General features: G+C 42.6%; 3 protein-coding genes and 1 long non-coding RNA gene across 5 annotated transcripts; 3 read left to right on the top strand and 1 right to left on the bottom strand.

Moving 5' to 3' along the window:
- The first annotated feature begins 774 nt into the window (after nt 1–774).
- LOC103986637 (large ribosomal subunit protein bL19cy) lies at nt 775–5,337 on the top strand. The gene is made up of 5 exons (XM_009404685.3): nt 775–1,074; nt 2,220–2,438; nt 2,652–2,738; nt 2,813–2,946; nt 4,966–5,337. Exons 1-5 carry the CDS (start codon nt 937–939, stop codon nt 5,066–5,068), a joined length of 681 nt encoding a protein of 226 aa, XP_009402960.2. The 5' UTR covers nt 775–936; the 3' UTR covers nt 5,069–5,337.
- Nucleotides 5,338–6,892: 1,555 nt separating this feature from the next.
- Nucleotides 6,893–8,582, top strand: LOC103986636 (ubiquinol oxidase 2, mitochondrial). Of its 2 annotated transcripts, XM_065155057.1 has the most exons (5): nt 6,893–7,433; nt 7,530–7,658; nt 7,749–8,237; nt 8,310–8,418; nt 8,545–8,582. In XM_065155057.1, exons 1-4 carry the CDS (start codon nt 7,125–7,127, stop codon nt 8,367–8,369), a joined length of 987 nt encoding a protein of 328 aa, XP_065011129.1. In that variant the 5' UTR covers nt 6,893–7,124; the 3' UTR covers nt 8,370–8,418; nt 8,545–8,582. The 2 variants fall into 2 exon arrangements, with proteins under 2 accessions (XP_065011129.1, XP_009402959.2); XM_009404684.3 differs by lacking the exon at nt 8,545–8,582 and having other exon boundaries at nt 6,896–7,433; nt 8,310–8,530.
- A 775-nt stretch (nt 8,583–9,357) lies between these two features.
- LOC108953098 (uncharacterized) lies at nt 9,358–13,309 on the bottom strand. The gene is made up of 3 exons (XR_001978464.2): nt 13,217–13,309; nt 9,770–9,959; nt 9,358–9,649 (listed from the first exon to the last, which is right to left on the bottom strand). It is a non-coding gene; the product is annotated as an uncharacterized LOC108953098 (long non-coding RNA).
- Nucleotides 13,310–14,104: 795 nt separating this feature from the next.
- On the top strand, nt 14,105–16,393 carry LOC103986635 (transcription factor EAT1). The gene is made up of 4 exons (XM_009404683.3): nt 14,105–14,280; nt 14,373–15,338; nt 15,418–15,837; nt 15,957–16,393. The coding sequence occupies exons 2-4, from the start codon at nt 14,385–14,387 to the stop codon at nt 16,056–16,058; spliced, it is 1,476 nt and encodes a 491-aa protein (XP_009402958.2). The 5' UTR covers nt 14,105–14,280; nt 14,373–14,384; the 3' UTR covers nt 16,059–16,393.
- Nucleotides 16,394–16,599: the final 206 nt, after the last annotated feature.

Here is a 16,599-nt window from a genome sequence, read left to right as displayed (position 1 = left end):
CAGAATGATTGATGCCTTATCTCAGTTGTTTCGACAGAAATCCCCCAAGGGTTCAGATTTGACATTTCAGCAGATTTAATAGTTAGACACGTAATTATATATTACTTCACATACTTGGATTTTATTAACAACGTGATTATTATATTTTAAAAATTTATATTAAGATCTTTATAATTTTAAAAATAAAATAAATAATTTTATTTGTTCTAACATTATTAGTTGTATTGACAAAAAAAACATAACACGTGATATCGTTTGTTAGATTGATAAAAGAATATTTTTAATATTTTTTTTATTTTTAACCTAAAAATATTAAAATAATTTTTATTAAAAATGATTAAAAATAAAATATATTAAAATTATATTTTTTTATCATTTTTGTACCAATCGTGTATGTGATGTTATATATTGTATTTTTCGTCAATAAGATTATTTATTTTTATGAATCTTACTATAAATTTTTAAATATAAAAAATAATACTAATACGATCCAAATACAAAACTAATATGTAATTCGCCGTATTCGCCACTCCAGACAAGCCACCAAGTTCAGTCAGACAGTAAGATACAAGAAAAAAAAACTTATTTATTTAACTTAATTGCTATTAAAAATTCGATAATACCGAATGGCTTTTCCATTTTAATTACTGTTATAACTTGTCTGTTTTAATGATAATTTGCGTGTCGGATAAGTACACTTTGACAAGTATCGATTGATTGACGTCATATAGAGGTTAGGTTGGGGAATCAAAGAGGCGAACTTGGCTCCTCCGGCCCACCCGTGTGTGCGTCCATCATGCTTCCAAAATAGTGCAGGGTTTTTGAGTGGCGTCTTCAAGATCCGTGCCTACTGTGCGTCAAGAGCCGGCCTAACCCCTTCTGTCTCGTTCCCCGGCGTCGCATGCGCTCAACAGCAGCCGAAGAAGAGAAGAGCAAATGCTGGGTGGCGTCTCGAGGCGTTGGGTCGCTTCCGCGGTTCGATCCGCCGGCGCTGGTTACTGCCGGATCCTTGCGCCGGTCTGCAGTTCCACCTCCTCGCCCCCTTCGTCACCATCCTTCGTCCTCCGTCCGCCGGTGAGAAAATATATGTTTTCTAGGACAGAACATACACTTTCGCTCTCTCTCTCCACCTCTTTTTTCTGTTCTTCGTCTTCTGTATTTTCCCATTTAAATTTCTTTCCACTAGTAAATTAATGGGTGTAGTTTATCCTGATGATGATGCACAACCTTGTACTTGTCGAACTACGATGGGGCACGTACACAAGATATAGAATGTTGTGATTTATGCTTTACCTTCCTACGAGTTTCTTTACTGCACTCGGACGAGCCGTAGTGCCTGCGAGTTGCTTGTTGAAATGGTGATGTAAACTTGGATGCTTTAGGGTGGCAAAAGAACAGATGAATCGGTCTGAACTGCTCTTTCAATTTTATCCTTAGGCAGAGAAAAGAAGTAAGAGGTCTAATAGAAAATGCAATCTTGAGCAAGCCACATCTGAATTCCTTGGTTTGGTCCTGATCAGATTAGATCTACTCCGAAAGAGTCAAATAATAAGGTACGTAAAAAAAGGCATATATTTTTTTTCATCTTTCATGGATGCTATTGTGAATCTGTGATGCCAGTTCCAGTGACAGCAGGCAGTCTAGGCTGCGATGACTGAACATAAGAACTGATATATAGGAAATAGTATTTGAGAAAAAGAGAATATAATGCAGCAAAATTTAAGGATAGAAGAATAGGAGCATTGAACACAACATCAAAAGATTAAGAAAAAAGGAGAAGATGTGGAAAAAACCAACATAGAGTGACCTTAGGCCTTGTCAAAAAAATTGTGGAACAGTGGTAAACTACTTTTAAGAAAATAGAAAGAACTTATTCACACTTAATAATGAGTAAGTAGAAAATTCTCTGGAGAAATGCCAGAGCTCAATCACATAGAACAACCTCTAAACCACCCATGTAGGCTCTCAAGTTGATTCAGAAGCACTACACCTACAGTTTTTTTCCTCTTGCACCTTCACATTCCAACAAGTGATTATATTTCTGGGATTAATGATGGATGTCTTTCAGGGGTGATGGTTCCTGTTTATACAATTGTATAATAGATATATACAAGAAATGCACTCATAGGCCTTATGCTTAATTGTCATTATTTTGTTGAATTATCACAAGATTTAGGAGTTCAAATTTCAGATATTTGATTTATTATTTTGTTATGTAGGCAAACAAGCTTGACGCTCATGGGGAGTTGATAATAACTCATAATGGAATATTCAAGCCTTGGATTGATGGAAATAAATATTTCTTAAGGTGCATGACAACAGTGGGCAACCCTGAGTTATCTTCTGGGCAAGAGAGTTCTGTTGCCTCACCTGAAACTGACCAGCCTCATCGCATCAAATTCAAAAGGCTTGACAAAACTGCTAAGCACATAATGAATGTAAGCATAGTGCAGTAGATGCCAAATTTTTAATGATATGCCTTATCTGATAGGTGGGCACCTGGTGCACTGATAAGCGGGTACCCTGTGCACCGGGCTGCCCTTTTTATCTCTCTGATTAGTTTGCTTGTGTTGTCCGTCTCAATAGTTTGAGAGATAAGTGTTGTGTTATTATGGTTATTGATATGTAGTAGTTCTTTCTGACACATGCAGATTTTAGATAAAGAAGCAGTGGATAAAATGAGAGATGAGAGAGATATTCCTGACATAAGACCTGGGTATATTATCCAGCTAAAAGTGGTATGACAGTTTTTGTGTTTTATTATAAATCTCTTCCTCTCTCTATTTTCCTTTGCGATTCATGATATCAACAGGAGGTGCCTGAAAACAAGCGTCGAATTTCAAGTATGAAAGGCATTGTCATAGCAAGGCGAAATGCAGGTCTGCATACCACATTCAGGCTGCGAAGGCTAGTATCTGGTGTTGGGGTTGAATCTGTTTTCCCATTGTAAGTTTTTTTTTTTTTTTTGGAAGAGCCTTATTCTATGTTTTAGACATTGATATGTGCGATCTAAATTTGCCATATTTTCAGCTTTTATTATCTTCTGCTGATTGTTCCTCTTTAATTTATCTTTTTGATTGAATGAAATGAACATTTTCTGTTAATGTAACCTTAGTGTATAAGTTGTTGACACTATTATCATGGTCATTCAATTCTTGTTCCATCTATTGAATGGGTCAGAACATACATGTAAAGAGAGACATATTGAGTTGCTGTTTGAGTGATCATGTACTGATTTTGTGACTATCGATTATAAATCTCATGAATACTAATAACCTTCTTTTATGTCAAGTATAATGAAATAGAACTTAGAAAAGAATCGAGTTTAGAAACAAACACATCTTGTCAAGAATGATATGATATCCAACATCAGAATCTGGATATCTTTTGCTTCTTTTCGCAATAAAAGAAACAATGGGAGGAATGCCAATATTTAACATTTTAATGTCTTCATCAGTTTATACATAGAAAAACACTGAGGATCTTGACAGATATTGAATACAGTGTATTGTGTGGGGTTTGTTATATGTGCAGTATTTGTCCTTGAGGATCCATTCGATGTGATTTTGCTGCATTAAAAAAACTCTGGTACTTATTGTTAGATATCCCTGTCTTAAGATTTCCAATTTGTGGACTACAAGTGTTATTTTACATTGATCAATGGACCGCTAATAAGAGGAGGTCAACATAAAAAGGTGGTCCATTTCACCAGGCTTCCCACCAATGCTGGACCTAGGGAGGTTAATGAAAACAGCCTTATCCTTGTAAGCAGGGAGGCTCTGCTTGTAACTAGAGCTCTAGATAACTAAATCACAAAGTAAAATCTTACCATGACACCAGGAGTTGGCCTCCCTGGAGGACAATAGTTTCACTTTAGTTGGTGTTGAACTTAGAAATTTTGTTATTTTCTGAGAGTTCTAACTACTACACCCCAAGAACAAATAAGAATCAGTATAACGACCTTTCCTCAAATCCCTCGATGGAATTAGTATAATAAGTGACTTTGATAGCATAATGGCAGTACCTTAACTGGGAATCATTGTCTTTTTCTTTTAACATCAGGGTTACATAATAGCAAAAGGGTAATATTTTCATGTCTAAATCATGTGAATTAACAAATTGGCAATAGGGTGAGTAGATGCTTTTATATTTTCCTTGCCCTATTTCTTTTATGTATACCCATGTCAATTTTGAGCTACAATATCTAACTAGATAATGTAAATCAACAAAATAGTGCACCCATGGACTTAATTCTGTATTTTTTTCTTTCACCATGTTTCTTTTTCTTTGCCCTTGTCCTTTTCAACCAATGATTTCTATTTACATCATGTGAATCAAGAAAATGAGATGCCCGCCAAGACAAGGTATATACTCTCTATTCTGGTGTTGTTCCTCTTGGTTTGCCCTTGTCCTTGTGGAGCAATGGTTTTCTTTTTTTTTTTGTCAACATCATGTGAATCGACAATCAGATTGTTAATGCATGCTTGGGTATAGGATATTGGATGGTGCAATTGGTATGAGAAGTATGTTCTGTTGGGGATTTATATGTTCTTTCTTCCCATATCTTTGTATGCACCTGATTTTAACATAGGTTAAAGCAATATGATAGTAGCAGGAAGAAACCAATGTTCAGAGATATAAAAAGGCTGTAACGCACTCAAATTTGAAAAGTCCTATTTGGCACTTGCAATTAACTTTTATTCTAAATTTATTTTGAAAAATCAATATTTTTTTAATAATGTTATATGTTTATTGTTTATTTTGTCTCAAAACAAAAAAGGTCCAAATGCAGGAACCATGTTTCCATCCTTGCTCAGGATTAGGAGGCTGTTGTAGCTTTGTACTGTGATGTAAATTTATATTCTTTGACCTCACTATAGGGAGACTTGTATATGCTTTTCCTGTCACCTTGAAGTGTATTGGTTTTTATTCAGTTCTTACATTATGTTTGCCATTTTGTTGCAGATACTCGCCTAATATAAAGGAAATAAAAGTAGTAGACAAGAAGAAAGTGAGAAGGGCAAAGCTTTACTACCTCAGGGATAGGATGAATCCATTAAAAAAATGATGATATTTTTTGTCATCTTTTGCATTTTGTTCTTTTGACAGTTCCATGGTTCTTATAGTCATGATTCTATGAATTCCATAATCAGTAGCTGAGGAGTCTTGTCTTCCTGATGCACATTCAGGGCTGTTTCTCTTATCGATGCTGTTTCTCTCTTATCAATTCCGAAACATTATCTTGCAACTCACCTATAAACTTTTGTTTCTGATATCTATGGAATAATGCCTTTTTCATTATACAACATTTTTCTTGAGGAGGAGGCAAAGCTTTCATTCTTATAGCGTGCATTTTTAACTATTTAGTAATTTGATGTATATGGCATTAAGTGAACTGTCAAATTGACTTGTTGAAACTTCAACTGGCCTATGGTAACAGGGACTTGAAGATCAACTTCCAAGGGGTACCGGAGAGGTATGCCTCCAAACTTGTGTTCCATCTTCTTACTTTTTTAGTCTTGCGGGTGGGTGGTGCCAATTGCACTCTTTTAGATATATGGTGCAACTCAACTTGATCGTCGGTGTGATCGATCGTGCTCCTCATTCAATGCTGATCTTTGGTAAGCTAGAATGAGATCATAAACCCTTGGTTGGATCTGGGACCTCTCTTTTAGTTGTAAACCCGACTTGGTGATCATGAATTCGTTGCCTTAAGTCGGTTAGGAGCGGAGTCCACCTCCAACTAACCACGAAGCTCGGCAAGATTGCCCGCCGCCGTGTCTCGCGCACACGATCCGGCCGACTTCAAAGGACGGAGTCAGCCCCACATGACAAGGGGCACCGCTAGATTTCGTCATCCCTGACGAACGCCCCCCCCCCAACCAGTGGCCGAGTCGAATGCGTGCACTGGTTGAGTCCTAAAAGAAGGGAATCTCGTGCCTTCCACGCTCCGTAACCAAGCCAAGCCGTCTGACTTTGGTACGCGGTCAACCGTGGCGGTGGGGGATGTAGCCTGGGCCTTCACGGCATCATCAAGGTGAGTGGAATCCTTGCCTTCCTCCCCAAGAAAAAAAAATTACTTTTTTTTAGATTGTATTTGTCATCCATGACGTAACCATCTCAGGAGTCTCTCGTCTTCTTGTTGAACGATCGTTGACCACTGATTAAGGTTGTTAGTGTAAACAACTTTATGTCATGACCTCGAGGTTGACGCGACTTGGTTCGGGGTCCGAATGATGAAGATCTTGCGCGGCGTCCCTCGAGATCTCCCGGTGGCCGATTGCGGTCCGGTCGGGTCGTCGCGTCAGGAGGAAAGCTTTGCCGCAGCGCCGGGAAGTGGCGACCCCGTTCTTGCACCTGCACACAGGTCGGGTCGGAAGCTCGGCCCGACCCCTCCGACGATCAAGTCAGTGGATGCAGAGGGAATTTTGGATGAAGAAGTCCCCTCTTCGCTTAGAACTCGGGGGTATTTATAAGTAGGTTTAGTGTTACCTGATGTGCCTGCTCGCAGGAGCAGGATCGTACCTCTGATGGCGTCTGACATTGCCGTTGGCGTTGCGTGGGGAACCGAACTGCCGCATGGCATGGGCGAGCCTCGGTCGTCGTTCTCCTTTGCCTCGGCCAAGCGTGTTGGGTCAAACGACGATGAAGTCGTTGTCTGAGAGCGGGTGACATCAGCGCACATCACGTCGGCATTATTACCGCGCAGGTTTTGGGCAAAGTGTCGTTCAGGCGTAGCTGACGTCGTGGCGCGTCATGTCGCCATTATTATCCTCATCCTCTGTTGGGGAGCTCTTAGGCAGATGGAAAGGGAGGTCTTAGGCAGATGGAAAGGGAGGTCAAACCATGGAAAGCGTGGTCAAACAGGGATCTATCTACATGAGGGTTTAAATTCGCTGCTGGTAGTACAACCTCCCCGTTATCGTACAACTCGTGCTTCAGCAAAGCAACGTATACAATTCTCGCCAGCTCAAATCATCTCTCGATTCTTAACCCACCCTGGATTGAGTTTGACCTTTTCTCCCTCCCTATATATACGCCACCACTCTTAGATTCCTCTCCTCACATCACGATCACAGTGCCTCCACAATAGTAATATACGCACCAGTTCGTTCCCACGAGCCATGAATCGTAGGGTGGCAGCAGCAGCGGCGCTGAGACAGCTCGGTCCACGCCTCTTCTCCACCGCAGCGATCTCCCGCTCAGCTGCCGGAGGGACCTGGGAGCCAACGTTAGGCGTTTCACCGTTGGCCCTGAGTAGGTTCCTCAGCACTGCGGCGTCGATCGGCGGGGACGGGGCGGACGAACGAGCCGGCGCCATAGCTTCCGCCAGTACGAAGAGGGAGGAGAAGGCGTTGGCGAGCTACTGGGGGGTGGCGCCTCCGAGGCTCTTCAAGAAGGACGGCACGGAGTGGCGATGGACTTGCTTCAAGGTTGGTCATCATCTACTTCCTCTCTCTCTCTCTCTCTCTCTCTCTCTCTCTCTCTCTCTCTCTCATCTGTCTTAGCGTCGACATGTTGATGAACAGCCGTGGGATACGTACTCGTCCGACGTCTCGATTGACCTGCACAAGCATCACATCCCGACGACGTGGGGAGATAAGTGTGCTCGTTGGCTCGTCAAGTCGCTCCGCGTCCCGACCGACATCTTCTTTCAGGTAAAGAGAGAAGGCTTTGTTGCTTCTCTATGATTCATCTCCTCCGCTCCAATGTCATATCTATATGAAAGTAATGTGTTGTTGCCGCAGAGGAGGTATGGCTGCCGTGCCATGATGCTGGAGACGGTGGCGGCGGTGCCAGGGATGGTGGGCGGAATGCTGCTCCACCTCCGCTCCCTCCGCCACTTCGAGCACAGTGGTGGATGGATCAGGGCGCTGCTGGAGGAGGCGGAGAACGAGCGGATGCACCTGATGACCTTCATGGAGGTGTCGCAGCCGCGGTGGTACGAGCGGGCGCTGGTGTTCGCAGTGCAGGGCGTCTTCTTCAACGCCTACTTCGCGGCCTACCTTCTCTCCCCCAAGCTCGCCCACCGCATGGTCGGATACCTGGAGGAGGAGGCCATCCACTCCTACACCGAGTTCCTCAAGGACCTGGAGGCCGGCAAGATCGAAAACGTCCCCGCCCCCGCCATAGCCATCGACTACTGGCGCCTGCCCGCCGACGCCACGCTCAAGGACGTGGTCACCGTCGTCCGCGCCGACGAGGCGCACCACCGCGACGTCAACCACTTCGCATCTGTACGTATCAACCTTCTATCTATGTGTTGCGCGCATTAGCTCCTTCTCTTATCCGTGTCGGTGCATCGGCAGGACATCCATTACCAGGGGCATGCGCTGAGGGAGCTCCCGGCTCCGGTCGGGTACCACTGATTTGGTTGTTCATCGGTACCACGGAATCTCGCCATCGCGTAATCAAGTGGTAGGAATAAAGCAGCTGTGTGTGGTCGTGATATCTAACCAAGCAGAACTGTAGTGACTTGGATTGTACATACAAGTGCAAGTTTGATTGTTATTTACTTTTGTTTCCTTTTTGTCGGTGATGCAGTGCCAAGTTTGGTATATGTCATTTGGTCGATTAACGTACGATCGCAGCTTTGTTTCATCACCTTTGCGTTGCCATCGCCATCCCATTCCGTTGTGCTTACGATGGCAACGACACAGAGGCGACGAACAATGGAGGTTATCTGTACTACCAATGAACAATGGAGAGAGAGAGAGAGAGAGAGAGAGAGAGAGAGAGAGAGAGAGAGAGAGATCCTGACTTTAATCGAAGAGAAGAAGTCTAGGAAACCTGTATATGGTGTTTCTCTTCGAGAGGATAACGAACAACGATTGAGCAGATATTTCGAGCCAAGTAGACGACAGCCATTCTCCTCTTCCGTGGAGAAATGCTAGTGTTAGGGTATAGCAGAGGAGATTATTATTTCCAATACCCATTTTAGCATTTATAATTTTATTTTTATTTTTTTATTTTTTAATTATCTCTTTTATAAATATATATATAAATATTTTCTTTTTTTCATTCTCCTTTTTCTTTCCTCCTCCTATTCGTCTTCTTTTCTTATGTAATCATCTTTTATTCTACTTCTTTTTTCTTCCCCCTAAAATATCAAAATATTTTTTAGGATCGTCAGCTTCGTCCCATCACCCTCACCTCCCTTCCCTTCTTCTTTCGACTTCAAGGCACTTGCGACAAGTTGACCTATTGGACCCTGTGGCGACTCCCCCATCGAGATCCTCGTTTTCGTCCTTTACGATGGCTTCCACTTCCTTCGGTGCAGTAGCATTGCCCCACACGATCACGCGCTCATCCATGGCTTTATCGCGAGGCCTTGCAATAACAGAAAAGATCAAACATAGAAAGCTAAGCCACACAAACCATGAAAAGGAAGACTAGGCTTAAAAGACCTCTCTCAATAAAACATTAACAAACATATGTCGAGAAGCCATCAACATGAAAGTTACCCAATAATGTCAGACATCATATATTATAAATTGTAGCTAAAATTCCAACCAGTTAAAAATGAATCCCAAATTTGCCTCCATGAATTATAAACAAGCCGAGAAAAGGTTGTACCACTGAATGATTGTCCTCTTTTCTTAGTCTCTCTTTAGGTTCTCCTCTCTAATATGTTTCCACCCTGCCAGTGCTTTGATTGTTCCACAGACAATAACAATAAGAGCAATGATATATAGCAGAAGGTGAGACTAAGTTTAGATCTGTATCATGCTTTTGGATAAGAAAAGGTAAAGAAGACAAAAGGACACACCATTCAAGTCACAAGAGATCTGCGGTGGAAGTCAGAGGAGTGTGGCTGCTGAGATATGGCCTGGCAATGGGTCTATCATGAACCAATCTATGGAATGGGACTGCTGGCGCTTGTGGGAGGCAAGTGAATGTTGGCTCTGGATGGTTGGGGGAAGTCACCATTGCCACCACAGCTGCTGGAGGAACAGAATCTGCAGGAGAGGAGGAGGAAATTTGTAAATAAAAAATATCAAATCAATTTTGAAATTCACATTTATCCCCCAGCTGAACTTTATCACCCCTGGACTTTTAGTGGATGAACTTACATGAGTGTAAATCGAGTATGCATGAACATATATGACTTATGCGTAATCAACAAAATCATCAAGGAAAGAGTCTGGTCACAGATCTGGTTGGGTGCATACTAATATAGCATATTTTGACATCCACCCCATGCGACACATAAGCTGTCACAGCAGACTCGGCGTGGCGTCCCTAAGTTGACGTGTCGCACCGAGCCAACTTAGCACCATGAGCTCGAGGCCAGCCAATCGCATGATGCCATCCCCCTGCACCCACTCCGCTCGAGGTTGTACGGGGTGGTGCAACCATGTACCAGGCCACACAGGAGGCGAGAAGCAACGCCGAACGAGACTGAATCGAGCAGATTAGATGACGCTTGCACCCAACGCACGGGGCGATCGCCTAAAGCGTCAACGGTCATTAAATACCAGCGTACGATGACGACCGAGGATCATTAAAACTGCTACGTACGACTGCACGTAGGAACAAATATAAAAGCCACCCCCAGGAACAGCACTGGGGGTTGGACCTCATACACACACACACACTCCAACTCATGCTAACTTAATCATCGGATGGGTCGACTCGGAAAGCCCTTCCGACGCCGACTTGTGTGTAGGAACCCAGCGAACGACGAGAGGAGTCACCTTCAACCTCCATCCGTGGGAACCTGGGTCGCAGCCCTTCAACCCGACTCCAAGTCAATACACTCCAGCTTAGAGATCGCGCTGGTGACCTTGCGCATTGGGACAGACCAAGCCGTGCTGACACCGCAGCCACAGCATAAAGGTGTAAAACACATACTACTTGGAACATCAATCAACATTATAACTGAGAGGTGCCTTGCATGCTATAGAAATGCAGAAGGAATTGGGCTAATCACCATGAGACAACTAAATTAGATCCAGTAGCAACATATGATTAATACAAGAAAGATACCGTAGACATCAGCCAACTGGAAGACAAAAAAGAAGTTTCTAGAAGAAACTTTGGATAGCACAGTGATTGTCATTAATCAAATGTTTCGATGATAATTTAAGATCCCTTCAGCAACTATCTCACCTTATTCTTTCAAAAACAAAAGAACATTATCAAAAGGAAGCAAGTCAGCTTTGCCCTAGAAGTGAAAATTTTCTTGCCTTGTGTCTCTTTTTAAATGAAAAGAGTTAGAGAACTGGGTGAGAAACTGAGTACATGTTGCTATCAGCAACAAAAGTCATATTCAATCATATAAAACAATACTTCATCACAAATAATTGCAAAAGATTCAGTTCAATTACAAACCATGTGTAAGTACAGCTTTTTGGAAAATCTATGATCAAACTGATGATATCTTGCTTCTGCGGCAATGATCAATACTAGAAAAGAAAAAGGAAAAAAATCCTCCAAGATCTTTGTCTCTTGGGTGTAAATTGTTCAAGAAAGAATCATTTTGAATACAGGACTCAAATGGTTGTTTGTCTCTTGGGTGTAAATTGTTCAAGAAAGAATCATCTTGAATACAGGACTCAAATGGTTGCAGAAATGGGCTTTAAACATCTGTGGTAAGTGGATAACTCATTATTTCCAGCATGATAAGCTACGTTGGGATGTCCAGATCAATACTAGTCAATGCAGAAGTTTCCTGGTGAACAAAAGATATTAATTACCTAGTCCATGATTACTAAAAAATGAAATATAGTAATAAGGAAGCCTATTACTATATTTTTTATTGACCTGTAGAAAAAATATAGATTTCCATATGTTCCTCTTTTAGAACATGCCGAAGTCGTGAACAACTTTCCAGCCTAGGAATCTCTCATATGATTTTGCCTGCTCTATAGCTGACACAATCCTCATGCTTCCCATGCTCAATGTGGCAGGACCACTTTTCTGCCTTGTTCTATTGAACAACATCCAAGTGATAGAAAAAAGATATGGCTATCGCCACTAATTGTCTTCACCGCTCAAAACACACACTTACATTTGTGTCATTTCTACACTCATCTCTCTTGTCAACAAATTTTTGGATTAAATCCCATCAGATTGAGCTCTTGTTCAAAACCAAAAAACAAAATTCATAACACCAAGGGGTACATTCTGATTAATCCTTTTTTCCTTCTGGTCCTCCTTAAATTCATCTTCTTCTTTAGTTTCATATTAAGATCTGACAACTATCTTTCTTCAAAATGACTAGCACTTTTACATAATAATGATATACAAGTGGCATTCAGAAACATTAGATTTCATGTCAAACAATGTTACAACAAATTGATCAAATTAAACCAACGGAAATTGCAAGATATGGTTGCACGTATCACAGCTCACTTCTCCATGATGATAAAGAAATGTGAGGATGAGGATGACAATGGTGATGGTAACTAAAATTGAAGTCTAGGTACTAGAATTTAAAAGAGTTCTGAGGTGACTAAGTAATGGTGATGGAAAGCCAGTGCTGCAAAGAAATGTACCATCTCTTGAATTTTCTTTTTCACTTATAGTATACATTGTGATAAAAAAAAAAATGTGCTAAAACCATGATCATTAAGTATCAAAAATATGGTGGTTACAAATTTGACAATGCAAGAAAGAGAGAAAGACGTATTGGCTTATCAGGATGCCGACATCATAATAAGCAGAATTCCCAGACAGGACAACATAAACCAATGGACTAATTTTGTTCACTAAACAGGAAATGAGTGTTACCAACAACAAATTCAGTGTTACATTAACGTTCCGTAATCTACACCATTTAGCACACAACCATCTGATTTATGGATTTCCAACATCGAACAGAATTTATCTACAGCGTCTGTTTCAAAAGAACAAATGCATCACAGAACAGGTAAGCAGAAGTAATCTTTTATTGGATATACCCTACAGTCGACCACAGAAATCTTCATGGTTTTCCTTGCTCGCACACACAAACACTGTGCATACTGGCAAACTGCAGTGGAACTCATTATAGTCCCACTGATTTAATCTTAGTTGCACAAGTCGCTCTCTGGATGAATCAAACCCCAATATGCATCTAAATTATCGACAAACTAACCAGAGATAACCTGAAACAGCGTGAACATTCGGGAGAATGGACCAGAGAACTCCCAACATTACTAACACACAATCCAACGAATCTATGAAGTTCCACAACCCAAAGAACAGGAAATCGAAGAAAAGATCTACATACAATATATCTAAATCGAAGAAAACGATCCCTCGCTCACCGATCGAGATTTTGAGCCCCGAGATCGGTCTGGGAAGGGCGCCGAAGCGGTTACAAAAAGGGTTCTTCTTTCACCGTGAGAAGGGGAAGATGGCTTAAATGGGCCGGGGCCCGGGCCCGGGCCCATGTGAACCCTGGGACCCACCATTCGGTTGCTTAATACGTACTTACGACCATCTTTGACCAAATGAATTCCAAGTTCTTAGACATCGGTTTGCAGGAACTATAACACGGCACGTACTGTTAAACCAAGACGACATCGTACTCGGACACGTCCGTCCACGCATACGTTTTCTTGCCTCGATTGCCTTTCCAACTAAAACTGTAACGTCCATAGGTCAATTATATTTACTCAGTGGTCTCAAGCAGATACAAAGAACCGTATAATACTGTTGGGAAGATGAAAGGCATGAGATGCATTTCCCAACTTCCCAAAGAAAGAATTCGCAGCAAAAGATGCCCCAAGTGAAAAGAGTGTGGGGTGGAGTATTTTTACTGTGGGTTTGGTGATAACCATATGATATTCCCTCATTTGGCCTTAGTTTAAATGATGAATGAATGAGTCCCAATTATAATACAACCACCTTGGATAGGTGTTGTATTATAATCTTCTCTCTCTGTCATCAACTTTACGTGATGGCCTTCTTATTATCATAAGCCATCAGAAGCCTGGATGAGTGTACATAAGCTGGTGAAATTTCTCTGTGAATACAATATGTTTAGGCTCCCTTTGATGATTGGAGAGCAGCAAGGATGGTCGGCATAAGCGTGTAGTCGATCATAATTTAGGTACCTGAGGAGTCTAAAATACTCTTCGGATGCAATGATGATAGAACAGATTATATAGTTTTATACAGACGAACTTGTCAGCACGCAAAAGGAAACCTGTTGAGACTTCGTGGAGGAGGAAGAAGGTTTCCTTGCCTCATCATCACCATCATCTCATTTCCCTACTTCTAGTTTCAGCTGCTGAGCTTCGTTGCCTCTTCTTCCAGCCACTATACTTCCTGGAGGACATTGAGATATCGGTACTTATTTTCATGCCTTTTTTTGTTCCTGTAACTCCATGAAAGATTATTATCCTCAACAAAATGTTGGTGATTCTCTTGAAACAATGCAGATATCCAGTAAGATGTTGGATGAGAATGGCTACTATGATCCCAACCACGGCTCCAACCCCATACAAGCATCCTTGGTTGACAGCCCCAACCAATCTGTCACATACAATGATCACAACAATGGGTTGGATGATGGCAATATCAAGCTCCCCACCTTCTCCCTCGAGGACCTCTCCCATCATGACAATCTCCCCTCCGAGGATGCAACTCCGGAGATTGGCCTTGACCACCTGCAACACCCGATCATTTTTGATCTGGATCAAGAGCTACAGAGCAACATCGTCGAGGAGGGACCCCCTCCTCCGGTGGAGAGCAACAGATGGGAGCCGTCCATGGAACACATCCAAGAGTCCTTCACCATGAACCACCACCGTATCATCTACGAGGACCAGCAACAGGGTGTGGCAGAAGAGGACCTCCAGAACTACGCCATTCCTTATCCCGATCCGCCGTACGCAGTTGCACCCGATCTCTTCAACATCCTGCAGCTTCCGGCGTGCACGGTGGCTCCCACGATGTTTCCTCCCACCGCCTCGATCTCCTTCGGTAACCCGAGTCTTCAACCAGCGTCTTTCTCGTTTGATGTATACAACAACGATGTCCCGGCGACTCATGACTCAACCCAGCAAATGGGATATCCTCCTCCTCCTCCTCCTCCTCCTCCCCCTCCTCCTCCTCAGTCTCGTTTGCTGAAGGACTTGTTCAGCTCACTGCCACAAAACTACGGATTGTTTTGTGGGGTCGATGAGAGGGAAGCAATGGTAGGAGGAGCCATCGGAGGGGGAAATGTCTTCCAAGAGATGGATTTAAGGCGCTACGATGGCATTGGCTTGGACTATGACCGGAGGGAGATGGGAGGGTTGGGTAAAGGTGAGGGGAAGACTAGCTTCGCCACAGAGCGGCAAAGGAGGGAGCAGTTGAATGAGAAGTACAAGGCTCTAAGGCTCCTCATTCCAAACCCAACAAAGGTATCGGAATCTTAGCTTCGACCTCTCCTTCCTCGCACTATTGCTCTATATCTCTGACCTCCTGCGACACCGTTTCAAGGCCGACAGAGCCTCCATCGTCGGCGACGCAATCGAGCACATCAAAGAACTCCTGAGAACAGTTGAGGAGCTAAAAGTGCTGGTGGAGAAGAAGAGACACGGCAGGGAGAGGAGAAAGATCCTGAAGATGGAAGACGAGGCCACCGCCGACATGGAGAGCTCGTCGATTCGGCCTCTTAGCGTCGAACGTGATGACCCACTTAGCGGCGGACTGAGGAGTTCTTTGCTGCAGAGGAGATACAAGGACGGCGCAGTGGACGTCCGAATCATCGATGACGAGGTGAACATAAAGCTTACACAGAAGAAGAAACCCAACTGCCTGCTTGACGCTGCAAAGGCGCTGGACGAGCTCCACCTCGATCTCGCCCACGTTGCCGGAGGAAACGTAGGAGACCACCATGTCTACATGTTCAATACCAAGGTCGACTTCGCATCATTTCTAATTACCCATTATATGCGTTCTTCTTCCATTATATTACTTCCTGTTTATTGAACTTTCTTTCTTTCTTCTTCTTCTTCTTCTTCGTCGTCGTCGTGCAGATATCTGAGGGGTCTTCGGTGTACGCAGGTGCAGTAGCCAACAAGTTCCTTCGTGTCTTAGAAGGACAACACGGAAATCAACCATGTCCCGTTGCATTCTAGTGCATGTCCTTCGATGTTTGTCCTGTCGTTTCTTGGTTCCCTTACACTGGTAAGAAAAAGAACTGTCCCAATCGGACAATCAACCATGGTATGTTCTATCGACAACAAAGACGATTTGAGTCTGGTGTTTAAGATCTTGACATATTTCATCATCATAAATTCATAGTAACACATTCAAAACAAATGTGACGCCCATTGAATATTTGGTTATCATGCAAAACAACTATTTTTGGTGGTATTCTTTGAAACGCATGCGTCTAAGATAGAAGCAATAAATAATATACTCAACAAGCCCTTTCTGTGCAATAATACAATATCCTATATCTTGGGCGGAAAGTGATACACATTATTCTCTAAAAAGAAAAAAAAAAGAAAAAAAGAGCACTGTGAAATTGATTCGTAATTGATGCGACCATTTAACGAGAATAGATTATAAGACATGATGCGTGTGGATCCGTCGGCGAAGAGGACACAGAACGCACGTAACACGTAAGATCTGATCATCCGATAGGTGTGAACCATTTCGAGGAACTCCTGCCCG

The sequence above is a fragment of the Musa acuminata genome, chromosome BXJ3-6 (assembly GCF_036884655.1).
Source record: "Musa acuminata AAA Group cultivar baxijiao chromosome BXJ3-6, Cavendish_Baxijiao_AAA, whole genome shotgun sequence".
In the NCBI taxonomy this organism is placed as follows: domain Eukaryota; kingdom Viridiplantae; phylum Streptophyta; class Magnoliopsida; order Zingiberales; family Musaceae; genus Musa; species Musa acuminata.
This window is presented reverse-complemented; position numbering and strand designations above follow the sequence as displayed.

Bases quoted from the DNA above. Each gene is read 5' to 3' on its own strand.
- LOC103986636 (XM_065155057.1), top strand. From the start codon at position 7,125: ATGAATCGTAGGGTGGCAGCAGCAGCGGCGCTGAGACAGCTCGGTCCA. The intron at 7,659-7,748 runs GTAAAGAGAGAA...TTGTTGCCGCAG, and splicing joins CGACCGACATCTTCTTTCAG to AGGAGGTATGGCTGCCGTGC. The intron at 8,238-8,309 runs GTACGTATCAAC...GTGCATCGGCAG, and splicing joins ACGTCAACCACTTCGCATCT to GACATCCATTACCAGGGGCA.
- LOC103986637 (XM_009404685.3), top strand. From the start codon at position 937: ATGCTGGGTGGCGTCTCGAGGCGTTGGGTCGCTTCCGCGGTTCGATCC. The intron at 1,075-2,219 runs GTGAGAAAATAT...TTTGTTATGTAG, and splicing joins CCTTCGTCCTCCGTCCGCCG to GCAAACAAGCTTGACGCTCA. The intron at 2,947-4,965 runs GTAAGTTTTTTT...ATTTTGTTGCAG, and splicing joins GTTGAATCTGTTTTCCCATT to ATACTCGCCTAATATAAAGG.
- LOC103986635 (XM_009404683.3), top strand. From the start codon at position 14,385: ATGTTGGATGAGAATGGCTACTATGATCCCAACCACGGCTCCAACCCC. The intron at 15,339-15,417 runs GTATCGGAATCT...CACCGTTTCAAG, and splicing joins TCATTCCAAACCCAACAAAG to GCCGACAGAGCCTCCATCGT. The intron at 15,838-15,956 runs GTCGACTTCGCA...GTCGTCGTGCAG, and splicing joins TCTACATGTTCAATACCAAG to ATATCTGAGGGGTCTTCGGT.